Here is a 20,493-nt window from a genome sequence, read left to right on the forward strand (position 1 = left end):
CGAAGAGGAGTTGATAAGAAGGTTGATTAATCATCAACGACAAATTTACGGTTAAAAGTTGCTACAAATCTATTTGTGGCGAGCTCACTGAGGAGGACATCATCAAATGGAGTTGCATCTGGCATTGTAAAATCCCTCCAAAGGTCAAAACATTCCTATAGCAGGCTTGCAATTCCTGCCTCCCTACAAAGGACAATCTCAGGCAGAGACATGTCAACTGCGTAGATAGGTGCAGCCTGTGCAGCAACGAAAGAGAATCCATTGTACACCTTCTTGTTGAATGTGAGTATACCAAGTCTTGTTGGAGCTTTCTTCGCTTTCACTCTCTTCACAACTCTGCAGATAACTTCCAATCTTGGCTGAGCAATACCATGGAGATCTTATCAGATGACCAATTTTGTATCTTATCTATGGTTTGCTGGTTTTTATGGAATTTGAGGAACAACATTGTTTGGAAAAATCAGTCTATGGAATCAACAAGAAGTCTGATCATCAAGGCAAGAACCTACTACTCAACCTGGTTAGCAGCAAACACAATTGAGTATACCAAACAGCAAACCACCGTCACTCAGGAAAATTGGAGTAAACCAAAACATGGCTTCATAAAGTTGAACGTGGATGCTGCTATTAACAAGGAAGAAGGTTGCATGGGTTTTGGTTGCGTTCTAAGGGATGAACATGTGCAGTTCATAGCAGGAAGGGGAGCTCACTGGAGGGGCGTTCTTACATCTAGAGAAGCCGAAGCTTTGGCTATTCGAGAATCCCTCAACTGGAACAAACCGTTCATAGTCGACAACACCATCATTGAAACCGACTCCCAACAAGTTGTCCAGAATTATATTTCAGGGAATGGAGAGTCTTCTTTTCACTTAATCTTGGCAGATATCAAAAACTTAATAAGCTCGTTTACTCATTGTAGTTTAGTTTTTATTAAGCGATTCGCGAATCAGGCGGCCCATCTCTTAGCTAGGCAGTCTGTTTCTTTGTCTGATTGCTCAGAGTGGTTCATGAACCCTCCTCCTATCATTTGTAATACCTTTTTTTTTGAATTTGAATTAATGCATTGTCTTTGGTTTTCAAAAATCATCAACGCTTCTTTTTGAGAATCCAAAATACTCGGATCCACATGTCAAGGCTAATGCTCTACTGCAAGCCCACTTCTCTAGGCAGGTGGTATGTGGAAATCTTGCTGCTGATCAACAAGAATTTAAGCATCAATCAATCACTCTATTATTTATATTTATATTTTGGCCATGTTTGGTAAAATAATTAGCCTATTAATCAATTTTGACTTATTTGACCACTATTAATGGTTTAAAAAAAGAGTTAATTCCAGTAAAGGTCCTCTGAGTATAGTGATTTTCCACATTTGGTCCTTGTCTTTTAATTTGGACAAATGTGACACTTAACTATCAAAATCTTTCCACCATTAGTCCTTCTGTTATCTTAGTGTTAGTCAACTGTGAAGTTCAAGGGTAAAATTGTCATTTTGTTGCCTGGGTTTCTTCTTCCTCCTCGTTTCTCTCTTCGTTCTCCTCAGAAATAAGAACAACAATTTTGTGAATTGAAAAGCTTCATATCACTACGGCAATGGCTTGGATATGGACAACAGTAGTAATATCCACAATTGTTTATCTTCTCCGTTAGCTGTTGAACATTAAGAAAAAAAACCCCTCATGGCCCAAAGGGTATTCCCATTTTGTGATATCTTCATTTGCTGGGCAAAACTCCCCACCAAAATCTTCATAAGCCAGCCAAGAAACATGGTCCTATTATATATATGCGTTGGGGTTTTGGTTCCTATCGTCATTGTTTCTTCCCCGGAGATAGTTGAACTAGGGCTCAAGACCTGCGATCATGTTTTTGCTGATAGGCCGTACCATGAGACTTTCATGCGCCGCTGTGGACGGCGCTGCTGTTGATCTCAGCGTCATGGTTTCGTCGTTAAGCGGACATGAGCTTCCTAATGGTAGTGGGGAAGAAGTATTTTTCTGAGGAAATTGGGGAGAAAGGATTCGTAGATGGGGATTTTTCATTTGTGATCAATTTTTTTTACCCTTCCGATACCCAAATACAATGCAAGCTGATTGCAGAAAGAGTGATACAGAGATGTCCAAACTAGATTTCACTGTTGGCATTCATAATCACTAGCTTGATTTATGAAAACAAATTTTGAGTGTTCAATTCAAATGGTTCAAACAGACAGTAAATTAAAAAACCGAAATGCAGAAATAAAATGCAGCTCTTGTTTTCTTTGATTAGCTCTTCTTTCATCCTCAAGATTTTTGCTTCTCTCTCCATTTTCTCTTTCTTTTCGTCTTGACATAGTGCGATCCAAACATGGAGTTTATCCCTGGACTGCCAGCAAACGAAGGCACCTAGTGACATCGCTAAGAACGTCGCCATTTTCACCATTTTTGTCTCACTTCTCCGATAATCTATCCTCTGCCTACGAATCTACGATCAATTGAAGAGGGGAAGGAAGACAAAGAAGAAACCTAGGTAAGAAAGGACGATTTTACCCTTAAACTTCACGGTTAAGTAACACTAAGATGACGGAAGGACTAATGGTGGAAATGTTTTAATAGTCAAGTGTCATATTTGTCCAAATTAAAAGTCGAGGACTAAATGTGGAAAATCACTATACTCAGAGGACCTTTGCTGGAATTAACTCTTTAAAAAAATTAATATAAGTATTTGTTTAATTAGCTTTTTGTAATTTTAAAATGTTAAAATTCAAAAAGCTGCTCAAAGTAACTTTTTCAATTAGTTTTTTTGAGAAAAGAAATTATACCAAACATCTTAAATAACAGTTAATTTACCAAATATCTTTTACAATCAGCTAATGTTATCAACTAGTTATACCATTTAATTAACCAAATCAGCTAATAGCTAACAACAATTTGCAGTGCGTGAATGAATTTTTTGACGATCATGAATGACTTTCTGGTGCATTAACATTGCAACAAGATATTAATGATTTTCTAGTATCCAACTTTTTTGTTATAGAACAGATATATCTCTGTAAGTAGACATTATTATATTGGATAAATGTAAGTATGGGAGATGAAAGTTTCATGTTTTTTACTGATCAGAGTTTCATCTTGAAGAGACAACACGGAGGAAGAGGAAACCAGTTTCTATGGTGAGGGGTAACTTTGTCTATTTGTAGAAAGTGAATTTTATCAATTTGTAAAAATTGTCCATTCCTCATTAAATCAGCTCATTTCAGTCAAAAAGCCCTGTATGTTGATACCAGATTTAGGGTTTTGATAGGTGTAGCAAATTCTTTTGATTTGATCAGCAATATAATCCCTAATTCTAATTCTGAGCCAATCGTATTCGGATTGGAAATGGCGGAGCACTTGGTTTCGATTTCGGGAACAGAGAAAGGCCGCGTGAACTGTCCTTTCTACTTGAAGATCGGAGCTTGTCGTCACGGCGATCGTTGCTCACGTCTCCACAATCGCCCCACCGTCTCCCCAACTCTCCTCCTCTGCAATCTGTACCAGCGGCCGGACATGAGCGACCCGCAAGGCCAGCCCCTTGACGCCGGCAGGATCCAGGAACATTTCGAGGATTTCTACGAGGACATCTTCGAGGAGCTGAGTAAGTTGGGCGAGATCGAGAGCGTGAACGTGTGCGACAACCTCGCCGTTCACATGATCGGCAATGTTTATGTTGAGTTCAAGGAGGAAGAGCAGGCGGCCGCCGCCTTGCAGGCTCTGCAGGGTCGGGTCTACTGTGGACGCCCTATTGTTGCGGAATTCTGTCCGGTAACGGATTTTCGCGAGGCGAAGTGCCGGCAATTTGAGGAGAATTGCTGCAATCGTGGTGGGTTTTGTAACTTTATGCATGCGAAGGTGATTGGTAGAGGGCTCCGGAGGAAGCTGTTTGGGAGATCCCGCTGGTATAGGGGAAGCCGGAGCCGGAGCCGGAGCCGGAGTCCTCCTCCTCCGGTTTGCAATTACAAGAGAGAGAGAGACAATGATGGTGGTGAAGACGGAGGATTACAGGCAGGGCAGGGGAGCCATGTAAGCGTAAGGGAAGGGAGTGAGGAGCGTAGAGCCAGGATTGAGCAATGGAATGTGGAGAGGGAAGGGAGGCAGTCTTGAGACTGCTCATTGTAATTCTCTTTCCACACTCAAAAGTGGCTTCATTTTCTTCACATATCTAACAAATTATTTTCTATAATTAATATCTTCTATCAATATATCAATTAAATTTTGGTCAAAACTTGTGTGAGATGGTCTCACGGGTCTCAATCCGTGAAATGGTCGGTTCTTTGATTAATGAAATCAAATTTAACCCATTATTCAAAGATTTGACTCATTATGATGTGCATACTGATGCAAAAACGACGTCGTTTTGATTAAAAACGTGCATTCCACTTAAAAAAACCAGTTTCGATTCCCAGCAACATCATTATGTTGTTCATTTATGTAATTCTAGATTTATAATTATGAAGTTATGGATGTGTAATTATGCATGGTGTTAGTTATGCAATTCTGGATTTATAGTTATGAAGTTATGGCTGTATAGTTATGCAATTCTAGATGTATAGTTATGTAATTTTGGATGTATAGTTATGAAATTATGGATGTGTAGTTATGCAATTCTGGATTTATAGTTATGCAATTCTGGATGTATAGTTATGTAATTCTGGATGTATAGTTATGAAGTTATGGATGTGTAGTTATGCAATTCTGAATTTATAGTTATGAAGTTATAAATGTGTAGTTATGCATGCAATTCAGGATTTATAGTTATGAAGTTATGGATGTGTAGTTATGCAATTCTGGATGTATAGTTATGAAGTTATAGATGTGTAGTTATGCACACAAGTGTTATTCTTCATCAAATTATTTTATAAGATTTGACATAAAATAATTTTTATTTATGAAAATATTCAAACAAAATTTTACTACTTAAAAATTTAAAATAAATATTATGTATAATTATTTATCTAAATTTAATATGAAATACAAAATATACATTTTAAGTAAAATTAAATATTTTATTTACATAACAATAATTTAATAATAATAATAATAATAATAATAATAATAATAATAATAATAATTATTATTATTATTTTTGAAATGGAAAGAAAACAATGTGATTGTCTGCAGGGTCGCGGGGATAAACAAAGCGTATAGCGGGTGATTTTTTCGAGGAGGAGGAATCCTGACGTGGGATTCGTGACAAGGAAATGTAGAGAGTGGATACGTAGAAGGGAAAGTCTCTTTGCCTTTGGCGAGATTGACTTCTGGGTATCTCGCCTTTCCCTTAGGCGAGGTAGTGTTTTTCGTTAATTTCGCGCAGGAGGCGGAGTAAATACGGTAATCCACCGTATTTACTCCACCTACAGTATTTATTGCATCCTCTTTAAAAAAAAATTTTTGAAAATTGCATTGAGATGTTCCATCCAGCAAGCTGACCTAGGCGACACAAGTTCCCAATGTACACACATTCCAGCCATCATAAATAATACTCTATATTATGGTGCTTTCATATGCACGAATTCCATTAGTCTTTTTCAAATCATTTGAGCCAAACTTTCATCTCCCTTTCCTCCTTCTTCATCTTCTCAAAATTTCTTTTTATCCATTTTTTTTTATTATGGTCCCTCCTTTATATTTCAAGAAATTCATTGAACATTGTGGTCCCAAATTTGTTGATATATTTGTAGTTTCGACTCCATCTTGGTGGGACAGATTTACTACGAAGACAGCGATTAGTGGAGTACAGAAACAAAAGTCAAGTCAGTGTAGGCCATAGTATTATATTTTGGAGGTAATAATACATGTTATTTAATTTTAGTTGTTTAAAACGTGAGGATTGCTTATGCATTATTATTTTTATTTGCTTACAAGTATTGTATAGACTGTGGAGTAGTTATGTATTGAGGTTGTGAAGTGTAAATCGTAGGTTTAAGATATTATAAAAAGTTAATCTTTAAATTTACAAATTAAAAAGGGTTAGTGCTCTCGTCAAAAAAAAAAAAATGTTAGTGTTATGAATCCAGGAAATTTGTGTATGTTTTGTATTGATTGATTAATGTTTAAGGTTTGCTGTGGTTTTGGATGGTTGACACAACGTGGGGTGCATGGTTCAGAATGAAAATTTGTGTACGTTTTTTTTTTTTTTTTTTTTTTTTTTAAATTCTATGTTACAAATCATTACTTATTAATTGCGTTAATCATTATTCATAGAAAATTTTTTTAAAAAAATCTGTTTTACATTGTGTATAATTCTGTATATATGTATTTCATTCTGTATAATTGTACATAAATGGCTTTTTTTCTGTAATAAATAAAGTTGTTTTTACCAAAGACAACTTCTCTTTTATTGAATCTCGCATTTGTTAAAGACACTTTCCTTGTTTTGTATTCCAATTTAGGGATTTTCCTTTTTTGAAACCCGTGCAAAAATATTTCCCCGTCCAGTTAATGATTCGCGTATAGAATTAATTTCACTTTTGGTCCCACGACTTTTGAGTTCGTATCACTTTTGGTACACAACTTTAAATTTTTTTAATTTTGGTGCCTAACTTTGTTATTTTTATCAGTTTTGGTCCTTCCAGCCAAATTGAAGGTAAAATATTTCCGAATTTTATATTTTAGGGGCAAAATTGTCATACTATGAAAAGATCTTCAATATTTAAACAAAAGAAAAATCATATTAAGAGGAAAAGAAGAGTTTGCCAATGGTCGAAACTATAAATCCCATAGATCTGTCTGGTTCTTGCCCGTCTTCCTCATTATTCTCATCGATCAAATAGCTATAGATATGATTTTACAGTGATTTTGATTAGATATTGAAGATGTTTCCTTGGGATGATAATTTTACCCCTAAAAATATAAAATCCAGCAACATTTCGCTGTCAATTTGGCCAAAAGGACCAAAACTGATAAAAATAACAACGTTAGGCACCAAAATTAAAAAATTTTAAAATTGTGCACCAAAAGTGAAAGAACATCCAAAGTCGTGGGACCAAAAGTGAAATTAATTCATTCGCGTATATAGCGATGTCTTGGAACAATATAAATGTGGTTGGAGTGGGTTAGTCTCCTTCCTCATTCCTGAATTCTGAAGTGAAGTAAGAGGTTCATTTTAAAGTTGAGAGAGAAAGTATGTTAAACTGCCAACACCCAAAGTATGGCTTCATGGTGAACAAAAGCTTCCGACTTTCATCTATGGAGAATGAAGCATCTTTCTTTCTAACCTCATAACTACTGCAAATAGCTATGACGATGAAAAATGGCGCAGCTGCAGCCAAGTCTTTTGAAAGTTGGGCCCAAGGCATATACATTTGCCGCCAACTCGCCAGCCGTTATGCGGCCCACCTTCAACTCTGCTCCTCAAACATTCACACCCCTGCTGCGTCTTCTCTTGCTACAGCCATCCATGCCAACATGATCACCTCCGGCTTCAAGCCCCGTGCACACATCCTCAACCGCCTCATCGATATCTACTGCAAGTCCTCCAACCTCTCCTACGCACGCCACCTGTTCGACGAAATTCCCCAGCCGGATATTGTTGCTAGAACCACCATGCTTGCTGCGTATTCTGCTTCCGGGGACCCCAACCTCGCTGCAGAGATTTTTGATAGAACCCCTTTAAGCATGCGCGACACTGTTTTCTATAACGCTAGGATCACGGCCCATTCGCATCAAGATGACGGCCATGCTGCCATACAAGTCTTCAATGATATGAAAAGAAACAACTTTCAGCCTGACCAGTACACATACACTAGCGTGCTTGCAGCCTTGGCACTTATAGCCGATCGCGAATTGCACTGCCAGCAGCTACATTGTGCTGTTATCAAGTCCGGGACTGGGACGATTACGTCTGTACAGAATGCCCTTTTGTCAGTGTACGTTAGGTGCGCATCTTCACCCTTTGTATCTTCGTTGCTTTTAATGGAATCGGCTAGGAAGTTATTTGATGAGATGAGCAAGAGGGATGAATTGTCATGGACAACAATCATTGTGGGTTTTATAAGGAATGATAATGTTGATGCTGCACGAAAAGTGTTTGATGGGATGGATGAGAAGTTAGTTGTGGCATGGAATGCGATGATTTCAGGGTATGTGCATAAGGGTTTAGTCTCTGAAGCGTTTCAACTTTGTAGACAAATGTACTTGCTAGGAATTAAACTGGATGGATTTACATATTCAAATGTCCTTAGTGCCTGTGCTGATGCTGGATTCTTTCTCCATGGAAAGCAGGTGCATGGTTACATAGTAAGGACCGAAACAACACCTATGGAGCATGCTCATGTGTCGGTAAATAATGCTTTGATTACATTGTATTGGAAATGCAGTGGAGTTGATGATGCTGGGAAAATTTTTGATCAGATGATCACTAAGGACCTGATCTCATGGAATACGATTTTGTCTGCATATGTGAGTGCTGGACGGATTAATGAAGCTAAATTGTTTTTTTCCGAGATGCCAGAGAAGAACTCCTTAACATGGACAGTGATGATATCTGGATGCTCACAAAATGGGCTTGGGGAAGAAGGTATAAGGCTATTCAACCAAATGAAATTAAATGGGTTTGAGCCAAGTGACTATGCTTTTGCAGGAGCCATTGCATCTTGTTCAGTGCTTGCTGCGCTAGAAACTGGACGCCAGCTCCATGCTCAGATTATACGATGTGGATTTGATTCAAGCCTCTCTGCTGGAAATGCGTTAATTACATTCTATGGAAGATGTGGAGACATTGATTCTGCACAGTGTCTGTTTCTTCGAATGCCATTTCTCGATTCTGTGTCTTGGAATGCAATGATTGCAGCCTTGGGGCAGCATGGACATGGTGCTCGTGCTATAGAACTCTTTGAAGAGATGTTGGAAGAACGTATATCTCCTGACAGAATAAGCTTTCTTACAGTCCTATCTGCTTGTAGTCATGCCGGGTTAGTTAAAGAAGGACAACATTATTTTGATTTAATGCATAGAGTGTATGGCATAAGCCCAGGAGAAGATCACTATTCTCGCTTAATTGATTTGTTGTCTCGAGCTGGAAGGTTCTCAGAAGCTACGAATGTGATCCAGACTATGCCCTATAAGCCTGGGGCACCCATTTGGGAAGCTCTTCTTTCTGGTTGTCGACTTCATGGAAACATCGAGTTGGCAGTGCAAGCTGCAGATCAACTCTTTGACCTAGTTCCACAAAATGATGGAAGCTACATACTTATGGCAAACATGTTTTCTTCTGCAGGCAGATGGAGTGATGCTGCCAATGTACGGAAATTAATGAGGGAACGAGGGGTCAAGAAGGAACCTGGGTGTAGTTGGATTGAAGTTGAAAACAAGGTCCACGTGTTCTTGGTGGATGATACTAGGCACCCTGAAATCCAAGCGGTTTACAACTATCTGGAGGAATTAGCAGTAAAGATGAGGAAAGCTGGATATATTCCAGATACGAAGTATGTGTTACAGGATATGGAAACCGAACAAAAGGAGTATGCTTTGTCAACTCATAGCGAAAAGCTCGCTGTTGTGTTTGGGCTCTTGAAGCTACCTCATGGTGCCACGATTAGGGTCTTCAAGAACCTTCGGATATGTGGGGACTGTCATAATGCATTTAAGTTCATGTCAAAGGTAGAGGCAAGAGAGATTATTGTGAGAGATGGAAAGAGATTTCATCACTTCAGGGATGGTGAGTGCTCATGTGGTAATTACTGGTGAGTGTTGAGCAATCCAACTATCAGCTTAGGCTTTTAGTTGAGATGGAGCACATGCTTCAATCACTCAGCGCCACCCGTACGCGACTACGGTCCACGTGATCCAACTAAATCGCAGTGCCTGAATATGAATGAGAATATTCGACTTAGGGACAGGCCGACTTGGCGGTGAGCTCTACTATTGTTTAAGATTCAACTCAATTCCATTTGCATTCATTTAGAATCAGTTTCTCTGTTGTGATTTTGGTTTACACAGTTTAAATTCAACCAAGAATTTGGTATTCTGAACTTGGAAAAGCTGAAATTTGCCCTTCCAGAGGACACCATTTGCATCTTTTCACCTATTTGCAGAATCCAGAGAAAGATGCAGAGTAGAGGACACTACACTTAACAGACTGAAGAGATGCTAAAAATATGTGAAGAAAGACTACACCTTGGCCGGCCTTCTAACTATAGACAAAGGAATTCTAAGAAGGATTAGTGAAAAGCTTTGATGTCTTCCAATTGGACATCTACATACACAATGGAATGCTGTGCTTAAAGTTGTAAACTGCTAAAACTGCTTTTATTATATGTATAATAAATTTCCAGGAAAATTTTGGTGCAATTTTTATGAGCGTATAACCCTAAAATTTGGCAAATATTATAAGAGAAGATTTTTATGATTAATGTTAAAAGTAAACGTAACAAAGTTGTGCCAAAAACAGATTAAGAAATCAGAAGGGAAGAGATCAGATTTGGGAGACAGAAGAGAAATTTGTAGAGAAAGAGAAGGAGAGAGGACTTTTACAAAATGAGTCGAGTGAAACATAAGATACGTAATCTATTGTAGTCTAGTTGGTTAGGATACTAGGCTCTCACCTGAGAGACCCGGGGTCGATTCCCGGCAACGGAAAATACTTTTTTAAAGGTGAAAGGAAAATGAATTCATTCAATACTTGAGGGGCAGACTAAAGTTAATAACAGAATAGATTATTGGCCATGAACAAAGATCTCGATTTATCCTTTTTTTTTAAAAAAAAAAAATATTTTTATTATTATTATTATAATTCTTTACGTCACACAAGAGATTTAATATAGAAAATAGAAAATTTGTTTATTAAAATCATGTCTTCAATTGTCTAATTTCTCTCCATTCTTCAATTTTATGTATATTTTCGGAGAACTTTAATTTAGACTTCTCCAAATGAAAGATTGGAGAAAGCATAGGTGAATAATGATCCCATTCTCCAACTTTATATATGTTTTCGGAGAACTCTAATTTAAACTTCTCCAAATGGAAGATTGGAGAAAGCATAGGTGAATAGTGATGGGTGTTGTGAGGTAGCATAGGTGAATAGTGATGAGTGTTGTGAGGTTGACTGTTTGATTCTTGTTGTGTACACTTATTTTTGCTTGCTTTTCCACAGCTTTTTTCCTATTAACATGCACAATTTTTTAATTTTTTTTTGAGTACTATTGACTCTGTTACAACTTGCAATGTAGTATTGCACAAAGAGCCAAATGTTCCCATACATACTTTCTCAACCTACTGAAACACAAAGAGTAGTATTGCACAAAGAGTCAAATGTTTCCATACATACTTTCTCAACCTACTGAAACACAAAGAGTCAAATGTCCCCACTGAGATTTGAATTTGTGACATCTCAATTGAGAGAACCACAGTTATGCTGCTCGACCACAAGGTATTTGACATCTTTTTTATATTTAGTATTAGTGTATTGAATTTTTTTATGTGATGAAACGAATTATAAAATTATTTTTGAGAAAATCATATTATATATATATATATATATATATATATATATATATATATATATATATATATATATATATATATATATATATATATATATAGAGAGAGAGAGAGAGAGAGAGAGAGGGAGAGATCAAAAAATTAAAAAAAAAAATTAGAGGAATGTGGAATGAAAATTAGAAATTGGAAAAAAAATGAAAAATTTGAGGAATGAAGAAGGAAAATTGAAAAATTGGAGAAATGGAAAACTGAAAATGAAAAAACAGATAAATGAAGTAAATGACACTTTTAAAACATGTTTGATTTACGAGATGAATATAAAAAGAATACTATAAGTAAAGAATAAACACCCTCCACATTGATATATACTAGAACAATGCTTAAGATAAATCATTCATATAAATGTTATATGTAGATTGTTAAGATGTTTAATCGTGCATGTAATAAAAATTTGAAGTGATAATGAGTACTTATATGTATCATTAAACTTTTTAAATTACAAAATTTCTCATGATGTTGACATTTTACATGCACTAATGTTGTAAAAAAAATATCATTTTTTTTTTGTTGTAATAAGAATATACTCTAGATAAGAAGCCGCCGGTATATTCATAACTAAACAATAATTTATTCGTATGTATTTGTCTTCCACGTCCTTTCTAAGCTATATATTTCTTGAAATTATGTTATAAAATTTACCTAACTACACATACAATGCATTATAGAATCATATAATGAAATATGTTTGATTAGAGTCGACATAGAATTTTAATTTTAATTTTATATATGTTATGAATATATATATATATATATATATATATATATATATATATATATATATATATATATATATATATATATGGAAGTCCAACAATATTATATTGTACATTTTACCAATTTTCTTTTTTCTTTAAAAAAAAACAATTCAACATATTTTTTTCTATGCATTATATATGGCCAAATATATGGTATTCCATGATATACTTTTTTAGCAACATAATAATTAAATACTTTAGCAACATAATCCCCTAAAAATAATTAATATTTTTTATGTACGATTAAAGTCTATAATTACTACCTGAATGTGCACAATGGATAAAGCCCATTTTGTATTCCTAATCAATAATCAAAATAATAATACTACATGTACTCTCACTTCTCCCTGCCGAGGTGTCATCTTTTGATTGATTTAAATAACAAAGTGAGACATGCTTTTATTCATTCACTTTTATTTTACTCAATAAAAATTGTACACGTGACAGAAGTTATATTACATACAAGTATATCATTTTCGTAATCAAAATCAATATATTGGCATAAATGCATAATAAGGAGTAAAGGATTTACCAAAGAAAGTCGGAACCCAATTGGGTTAACAAGTTAATTTGTGATTTAGAAGGGCATTTATGGGAATATACTATAAGCACGAAGCGCGTCGGTTTTGAAATTCAAAATGTTGCCGTTAACAACGAGCAAAAAACCCACCCGCCGACGACTATATAGTGCCTCTGCGAGAGAATTCACAGTGCAGATCGGTTACTCACAACTGGGGAGAGAGAATGGAGAGCAAGAATGCTACGGCGACGATGAGCATGGACGCCGGCAGGAAAACTGTCGGAGCAGGGATGTCGGCGATGGAAGCGTTCGAGAAGCTGGAGAAAGTCGGAGAAGGAACTTACGGCAAAGTTTACCGAGCGAGGGAGAGAGCGACTGGGAAGATTGTGGCCTTGAAGAAAACCAGGCTCCATGAGGACGAAGAAGGCGTCCCTCCCACCACTCTCCGCGAGATTTCCCTCTTGCGGATGCTCTCTAGGGATCCTCATATCGTCAGGTACTCATTCCCGCTTCCAGAGAATTCTATCTAATTATCAATTTATTTATTTTTTTTCTCTGGCGATGTTTCCTGATTCAGGTTGTGCTACTAGTGTACCTATAACCTAGGGTGTTTTTTTCTGAATGGCATTCAATTTTGTGGTAGTTCTGTCTAGATCCTTGAATTTCCTTTAAATTTTAGCATGTTTTACATGCTTTTGAGTTTTGAACTTCAATTTCAAGGTCAAATGATTGTTCTAGTGGATTGATTTAGATTGCTGCAAGCAAGCTGCAAAATCTTTTATTTATTTCTCTATGGTTTCATGATAATGCAGTCTACATTTTGAATTGATAAAAGTGAGTTTGATTGCACTAAGGCCTGATTCCTTTGATTTTGGTGTAACTACAGCATGCTATTACAGTCTTGTATTATCATGAAGATTTTACTCACTCTAAAGTCTAAACACAACTTTATTGTTGAATTTGCTTCTTATCTTGATAAACAGATTGATCGATGTGAAACAAGGACAAAATAAGGAAGGGAAGACGGTTCTGTATTTGGTGTTTGAGTATATGGATACTGACCTCAAGAAATTTCTCCGTAGTTTCCGTCAGACTGGAGAAAGCATCCCTCCCAAGACTATTAAGGTCAGCAATTGACTTGTGGAGTTGTGGATGATCATTGATTCCTGCTTTCCTTACCTTCATGGCGTAACTAACACGATATCTACTGTGTTTTGAATTCTTGATGCAGAGCTTGCTTTACCAGCTTTGCAAAGGAGTTGCTTTCTGCCATGGCCATGGTGTTCTGCACAGGTAATTCCAGGAGTTCAAAACACATAGCAAAGTGCAAGTGAAAATGTTGATGGAGTTGTTAGTTAATTCATTTACCTTTCTCGTTGTTGTTTCACCAGAGACCTGAAGCCCCACAATCTTCTGATGGACCGCAAGACATCAATGCTTAAAATTGCTGATCTGGGGCTTGCAAGAAGCTTCACTCTGCCTATCAAGAAGTACACTCATGAGGTGTCTAATTTTTTTTTTTTTTTTTTGTGTGAATTCCAATGCGAAAATATATTGAGAATGATGAATAATAAATACCATCCTCTCCTGTTCCAGATATTGACCCTTTGGTACAGGGCTCCTGAGGTTCTTTTGGGAGCTACTCACTACTCAACAGCAGTGGACATGTGGTCTGTTGGTTGCATATTTGGTAAGCTTCACTTTACACACTGAATTCTGAAATTTCTTGTTGCTATTTTGCTAACCTTTTTTCCCTTTCTTTTATATGACCTCAATTTCAGCTGAGCTAGTCACACAGCAAGCTCTCTTCATGGGAGATTCTGAGTTACAACAACTGCTGCACATTTTCAGGTCTAGATTATTGCTTCTTTCTTCTTATTCATGGGGTTTGGTTCAATTTTCTCCCGGGTCGTACTGATATTTTTCTGATGCACAGATTGCTGGGTACACCAAATGAACAAGTCTGGCCAGGAGTGAGCAAGCTGGTGAATTGGCATGAGTATCCACAATGGAAGCCCCAACCACTTTCATCATCTGTCCCCAATCTGGATGAAAATGGCCTTAACTTGCTAGCTGTGAGTTTGTTTCTTTTGTTTTTGTTAGAGAACTTGACTGTGGTCTGCCTGTGGCTATGTAAACATCATATTTACAGTCTCTATAAATTTGTGATGCAGGAGATGTTGCATTATGAACCAGCAAGAAGGATTTCAGCAAAGAAAGCCATGGAACATCCTTATTTTGACGATTTAGACAAATCGTATCTTTAAACAGCAATCCGGCTGGGTTGTTTTATGATTGTAGTGAGCAAGTGTTTATCGTGACTTTAGGGTAACCCTCAAATTGCTTGCCTTAAGCATATTACATTTTTCTTTAATCTCTTGAATGAATGTTGTACTGCTATTGGGTTTAGTAGGTGCACTGAAAATGTAAGGCTGCCATTTAAGGGCATATTAAGTATGTGACAATTCCTTCTACAGACTACAATGACTAACTCCAATCAACACTTCCTAACTTGTTCACCTTTCCATTAACCGACAACATCGTGTTGAAGACCTCTCTCTCTCCCTCAGGGAGATACCAGCCACATAAAGAATGTTGACCACAGAGTAAGGGAGATAGAAGCCAATCCATAAGCCCATAACATAATCACTGAGCATTCACTCTCACCAGTTCCGAACAATTGAGTCATGGTGCCTGCCATATGGAATAATTTCTACCTTAGATGGTGCCTCTTTTATCAAACATTGAAATATATGCTGTGATTTTCTAAAACTGAACGAGATAGTTGCAACAGAAAATATCACAAACTGGTAATAGAAAGGAATATGTTATTAGAGTGATGGCAACATACCTATGTTCATGGCAGGGGGAAGTGCAAATTGAATAAAGAGAACAAACTGATATAACGGATCATTGCCAACCAAGCCAAATTGGATTGCTCCTTTTACAACAGCTATGCCTATTATAGGAAGGGCAATGTATCTAACAATAATGATCCCAATAATAAGGGACTTATCAATTCCTGATCCCCTCAAGCCTGAAAATAAGAAGAAAAAAAGGGGTAAAGATTAAGGATATTTTAAAAAGTAGAGTATAGCTGTTGCAGGGCTTTGTACCTTTTAAAAGGTTTCCTCCCATTATGAGTGTGACAGCTGGGATTGCACCATCCCTGCAATTTAATATTTATTTTGAAGGTTATGGTTCAATGTTGCAGCCCCCAAGGACTTGCTGAAATGGAATTATACTATTACAATTCAGAACCAGAATATTGTGCTCAAAGTATTGTTGTAGGACAAAATAGCACCTTCCAAAGCTTTTTTATTTTTCGTGGTGTCTAAGTATTGTTAAAACAATTATCACGGCTAAGAAACAAATGCTGGAAAGGCTTCACAGATTGTAATATGCCTACTATTTGTTTATGTGAATTTCTTTTAGGGGGGTGTATTCAATCCAGACTTTTAAAGAGTTTTAAAGACTTTTAACGACTTTCAAAGTTTGGTGGTATTCAATTTAGACTTTTAAAGACTCTTTAAAAGTCTACCGGTATTCGATTCAGACTCTTTAGTTTGTTAGCTGTTGAATACTCATGCCTCTAATGCACATGTATGACATCAGTCCAAATTTGATTGCCTTTGGAATTATATCCTACTCGGGTCAAAATAACAAACAAAGTTTTTATCATACCCAAGCAACATGGCAGTATCTTGGATCACATGAAGAGGAGCTGTATCACCGATCAGCAACTTCCTGATTTGAGGTATAAGGCCAACCACAAATCCTACAATCTGCACAAGAACTAGACTTCTTAAGAACAAATACACTATACAACTCCAAATAGACATGTTTTTGTCCATTTAGTTGGCAAATATCAGGTGAGTGATGCCCGCAACGTCTGAAACAACATAAGCTACAAAGGAAGCTTTTTTTTCTCCACCACCCCCACCCCCCCCCCCCCCTCTCTCTCTCTCTCTCTCTCTCTCTCTCTCTTCCCTTTGAGGGAGGGTGGAAGGGGGTGCATGTGTAGAAATAACATTGCTGGGGTTTCAAATATGTCACAGTAAAAGAATCATACCGCTCCAATGGTTGAAGGGGCTAATAACCTCTTCAGATTGATCTTCCTTGAAAGCTTCTCTATGTACTGTTTTATTTTAGTTCCAACAGATGCCTGTCACATTAGTACAGAGGCAATATTTAATCTCATGCATAACTCTACTAGTCAAGCTGTGGAATTGAAGCTCATAATCATTACAAGTTATACAAATTAGAATGAACCGTATATGAAAATAGTAGAAAGAGAATTGGAAAGCTACAATGTCAAGAAGCAAAAACCTGAGATTTATCCTTCAACCTAGTGGAAGGCAGAACATTTTGCTCTGAGTAATCCTCTTCTGTGCAGTCATTTGAAGGAAGTAGCGGTTCTGTGCAACTCCCATGTTGTAATCTGGATCTTTCCCCAGAAGACTTAATGATTGGCGAGTCATTTATTTCAACATCCTTTGAACTACTACTTGATGATACTCTAATGATATTGTACACATAGGCCCAGAGATATATAGCTCCTACCTGAAATCCAAGCAGTAAGGCATAATTAGACTGAATTTCCCATGAAAAGATGTAAATGCTCTAGTCAAGGTACACGAACCTATTATTTGAAATATGTTATTTAAATATATGATTGTTGTCCTCTACCCATCAAAGCATGCTTTCAGTTTCATTGTTTGCACATCGGCTTAGTAATTATTTTAGGAATCTTATGTGTCGTGAATTAAATAGCTGGCAAGTGTGTAAACAACCAAAGAAGCTAAGTCTATTCTTACTGCCAAGGAAAGTGAAGCATAGCTCATTCCATATGTATGACAAGCGTCAGGATCTCCAAATGGGCTGCCTTTCTCTTTACAAACTGCAGGAATTATAATAAGAAGCATGTTGCCCAAGTTCCCTGCTCATATGAAAGCAAGAATTTATAAGTTATCATGCACACTCTAAAGAATTTTGATGATTTGAGAAATTATATCATATTTGAATGAAGCAGTGAGTTGAAGACATTATCCATTTACAGTAACTCTGTGTGAAGAAAAAGAAAATGATACTTTGTACTATGGCAGTGATAGTGAAAGATGGGCAGGCAATATTATGAGTTGTCATGTGGAACTCAACAGATTTGCATGAGGTATCAATAAGAATTCCCGATATCAAGGCTAAGGCCAGCACAGTACTCAGATGTAGCTTGTAAAACTGACATTAATTATCATAATACCTGCGGCACAACAGCCCACAATAAGTCCTCGTAGATGTTGGGGAGCTCTTGCAACCTGAACAACAACCCACCCAAGAATTGAACCAATCACAAATGTGACAAAGATGTTGAGAGGCATGAACCACCTGAGAGTGCAACAGACTTAAGAAAACTGGAGGAGAGACATTCGACAAAACAGACAGAGAAAGCTGTGAGAAATAAAACAACTCACATTTTCATCATGCTTTCATATGTAATCGAATTGGCCAAGTTGCTGGAGACAAGCGATGGATTGAATACAAAAAATACAATCTGTTCCCAACAGAATAATACACGACAAGTTAAACTATGGGCAGTAATGGTAGCAATAGAATTGTAGCTTGTAATCAACACAAAACATACATTATTTAAATGCTTCCTTGCTTCCTCTCCCAACAAATCATAACGTTCCAGCGCAAGAACTGATCCGAGTCCCGTCACCAGGAGCACTTTGAGGACTGGCATTGATGCAGCAACGAATAGATCCAAAATAGCCCCCATATCTGGATTCTCTCAGCAAGCTAGCTAAATATTTAAATTCTCGTCACAACTGATCCAACTGCTAGCTCCACTCAGCTCAGCTCAGCTCAGTCCTAACAACACATAATAATTCAGCATCCAAACAAACTCAAATCAGTAAATTAAGTTTGAAATAGGCAGTCCCTTGAAACAACCAAAAAATATCCAACTGTGCTTGAAACTGAAGATTTAACCAGATAAGGAAAAGTAACAAATAAGCTATATATCATTAACATCACAAGCAGCTAGAATAAACGCATATAATTTTTTTTATACACTAATATTTTTATTTTATTTTGCAGTTAGGTTTTAGGCCCAAATACAAAGTAAGTAGAACTAACAATAAACTACATGATTTTCAAAAAAACAATAAACTACATGCATGAATTCGAAGAGGAAGAAGAGAAATTCATACATAATTAAGGAAACTACAGATACTGATATCTGCCAACCAGCAGAGTAGGAACTAGGAAGAGGCGAAATTCAAATTCAATCTCATAATTTCCTAATCAGGCAAGTAGCAGAGTGCAAAAGGATAAGAACAGGCAGAGCATATATTCATTCCTATTTATAGAAATCCCAATTTGAGATGGAAAATACACTGATACACATACATAAATATACATCCGTATATACATACAGTAAACGTTTCTAAAGAGAGAGACAGATATCTGATGCATAGTAGCATACAATAGGAAGAACGTCCCAGACAGAAATGCGCATATCTTCCAGAAGTGCATGCATATATGAATATTCAGCCGGCGGCGATTCACTCCTTCCTCCTCCTCCGCCAGTTTGCACGTCGGAAACTTAAATGTAAATCCGGCGAATATATTGTTCAACTACTGACGAATCATGCTCAAATCACACCTTCAATCCTTCTTATTATTGAAGTTTATAAGAATAACTTTCTTTGGAAAAAAAGTTTATAAGAATAATATAATGCTAGTTTAATAACAAAAGTAAGGAGGACACGCTTTTTTGAGAACTTTCTTCCTAAACGGCATAAAGAGTGCAAAAGTTCAATTTTAATACATTTACTTTATCCGTCTCATCTTATTTTTTTGTTCATTTTCTTGAATATTATTTTTAAATTTAATTTTTTATTATATAATATGCCTTTTTCATGTACTTTTCAAATATATAATTTTTGTATACTTACTCCACTATAAACACAACACATGAAATAGAACAAAAGAAGTATTAAATATAACAGTTTCTAGCCAAAAAAAAAAAAAAAAAAAAAAGAAACAAAGTTAATAAATTTTAACATGTTATATCAAAAATTACTATTTTCCTTCTTTAATTTATTTAGGATGTGTTTGGTTCATGGGTTTACACATTAGAAATGAAATTTAAAATCATAGTTAGGGTTTGGTTGACAACTTTTAAGAACACAACTATAAAATTTGATTACCCTTTTAATTAAAAGTCGCATTCCTTAATTAAAAAATCATTTCTTCTTATTGGTAATATGATTTTTAAGTTTGGATTAGTGCTTTTAGATTTTTGTTTTGATTTTTTTTTTTTATATTGGTGCTTTAGATGTCATTATAATATGATCAATTGCGTTGATATTTTGTTTTTGTATTTTAAAAACCTTTATTCCCATTATAAGGTCATACATAACCAAACATCAATATTGGTAATCATTTCAATTTCACCATACTACTAGACATGCAAAATATATTCACAAAAATCATATTATTATTAAGTATTTGATTCTTATTTTAATTCCGATTTTCATGTGCGAATCAAACACATTATTTAAGAGTGAGACATAACGGAATTTGTCTATATCTTTCTTTTTATCATTTTTATTATATTAATATGGTGACCAACATATGAACTTTATGAGTCATGAGCGGAGATTCTGTTTTCAAAAAAAATTGCCACTTGTGCAATGCGATGGTG

At 36.3% G+C, this 20,493-nt stretch overlaps 5 protein-coding genes across 10 annotated transcripts in view; 3 read left to right on the plus strand and 2 right to left on the minus strand.

Moving 5' to 3' along the window:
• LOC109181901 (splicing factor U2af small subunit B-like) overlaps window positions 1-4,123 on the plus strand; it is a 16,569-nt gene extending 12,446 nt beyond the window's left edge. The window contains exons 1-2 of one of the 4 annotated variants that reach the window (XM_019331864.1): window positions 2,908-3,024; window positions 3,074-4,123. In XM_019331864.1, the coding sequence (XP_019187409.1) occupies window positions 3,354-4,115 (762 nt within the window). In that variant the 5' untranslated portion in view covers window positions 2,908-3,024; window positions 3,074-3,353 and the 3' untranslated portion in view covers window positions 4,116-4,123. Of the gene's footprint in view, window positions 1-2,907; window positions 3,025-3,073 lie in introns of those variants that run through there. The other 3 variants (XM_019331866.1, XM_019331865.1, XM_019331867.1) reach the window with 3 other exon arrangements.
• Window positions 1-13,960, minus strand: part of LOC109181900 (chlorophyll a-b binding protein of LHCII type 1) — a 21,902-nt gene extending 7,942 nt beyond the window's left edge. The window contains exon 1 of the mRNA XM_019331862.1: window positions 13,848-13,960. The gene's annotated coding sequence lies outside the window, so the exon portion shown is untranslated. The remainder of the gene's footprint in view (window positions 1-13,847) is intronic.
• On the plus strand, window positions 7,041-10,160 carry LOC109181896 (pentatricopeptide repeat-containing protein At1g25360-like). The gene has a single exon (XM_019331857.1). The coding sequence runs from the start codon at window positions 7,251-7,253 to the stop codon at window positions 9,696-9,698; it is 2,448 nt and encodes an 815-aa protein (XP_019187402.1). The 5' UTR covers window positions 7,041-7,250; the 3' UTR covers window positions 9,699-10,160.
• On the plus strand, window positions 12,867-15,261 carry LOC109181899 (cell division control protein 2 homolog D). Its single transcript, XM_019331861.1, has 8 exons — window positions 12,867-13,281; window positions 13,769-13,910; window positions 14,017-14,078; window positions 14,177-14,288; window positions 14,382-14,475; window positions 14,567-14,636; window positions 14,722-14,860; window positions 14,960-15,261. The coding sequence occupies exons 1-8, from the start codon at window positions 13,010-13,012 to the stop codon at window positions 15,050-15,052; spliced, it is 984 nt and encodes a 327-aa protein (XP_019187406.1). The 5' UTR covers window positions 12,867-13,009; the 3' UTR covers window positions 15,053-15,261.
• Window positions 15,130-19,576, minus strand: LOC109181897 (protein PIN-LIKES 3-like). 3 transcript variants are annotated; one of them, XM_019331858.1, is made up of 11 exons: window positions 19,270-19,576; window positions 18,424-18,653; window positions 18,254-18,333; window positions 18,043-18,167; window positions 17,603-17,724; window positions 17,115-17,348; window positions 16,858-16,950; window positions 16,470-16,570; window positions 15,902-15,954; window positions 15,637-15,822; window positions 15,130-15,479 (listed from the first exon to the last, which is right to left on the minus strand). In XM_019331858.1, the coding sequence occupies exons 2-11, from the start codon at window positions 18,559-18,561 to the stop codon at window positions 15,352-15,354; spliced, it is 1,260 nt and encodes a 419-aa protein (XP_019187403.1). In that variant the 5' UTR covers window positions 18,562-18,653; window positions 19,270-19,576; the 3' UTR covers window positions 15,130-15,351. The 3 variants fall into 3 exon arrangements, with proteins under 3 accessions (XP_019187403.1, XP_019187404.1, XP_019187405.1); XM_019331859.1 differs by having other exon boundaries at window positions 19,291-19,546; XM_019331860.1 differs by lacking the exon at window positions 19,270-19,576 and adding an exon at window positions 18,995-19,248.
• Between the last annotated feature and the right edge of the window lie 917 nt (window positions 19,577-20,493).

Source organism: Ipomoea nil, unplaced genomic scaffold, assembly GCF_001879475.1.
Source record: "Ipomoea nil cultivar Tokyo-kokei standard unplaced genomic scaffold, Asagao_1.1 scaffold1043, whole genome shotgun sequence".
Classification (NCBI taxonomy): domain Eukaryota; kingdom Viridiplantae; phylum Streptophyta; class Magnoliopsida; order Solanales; family Convolvulaceae; genus Ipomoea; species Ipomoea nil.

Coding starts and splice junctions, on each gene's coding strand:
- LOC109181896 (XM_019331857.1), top strand. CDS start 7,251: ATGACGATGAAAAATGGCGCAGCTGCAGCCAAGTCTTTTGAAAGTTGG.
- LOC109181899 (XM_019331861.1), top strand. CDS start 13,010: ATGGAGAGCAAGAATGCTACGGCGACGATGAGCATGGACGCCGGCAGG. Junction 14,476..14,566: donor GTCTGTTGGTTGCATATTTG/GTAAGCTTCACT, acceptor CCTCAATTTCAG/CTGAGCTAGTCACACAGCAA. Junction 14,637..14,721: donor CAACTGCTGCACATTTTCAG/GTCTAGATTATT, acceptor TCTGATGCACAG/ATTGCTGGGTACACCAAATG.
- LOC109181897 (XM_019331858.1), bottom strand. CDS start 18,561: ATGGGGGCTATTTTGGATCTATTCGTTGCTGCATCAATGCCAGTCCTC. Junction 17,349..17,602: donor ATGCTTCACTTTCCTTGGCA/GTAAGAATAGAC, acceptor CTTGGATTTCAG/GTAGGAGCTATATATCTCTG. Junction 16,951..17,114: donor GGTTGAAGGATAAATCTCAG/GTTTTTGCTTCT, acceptor CTAATGTGACAG/GCATCTGTTGGAACTAAAAT.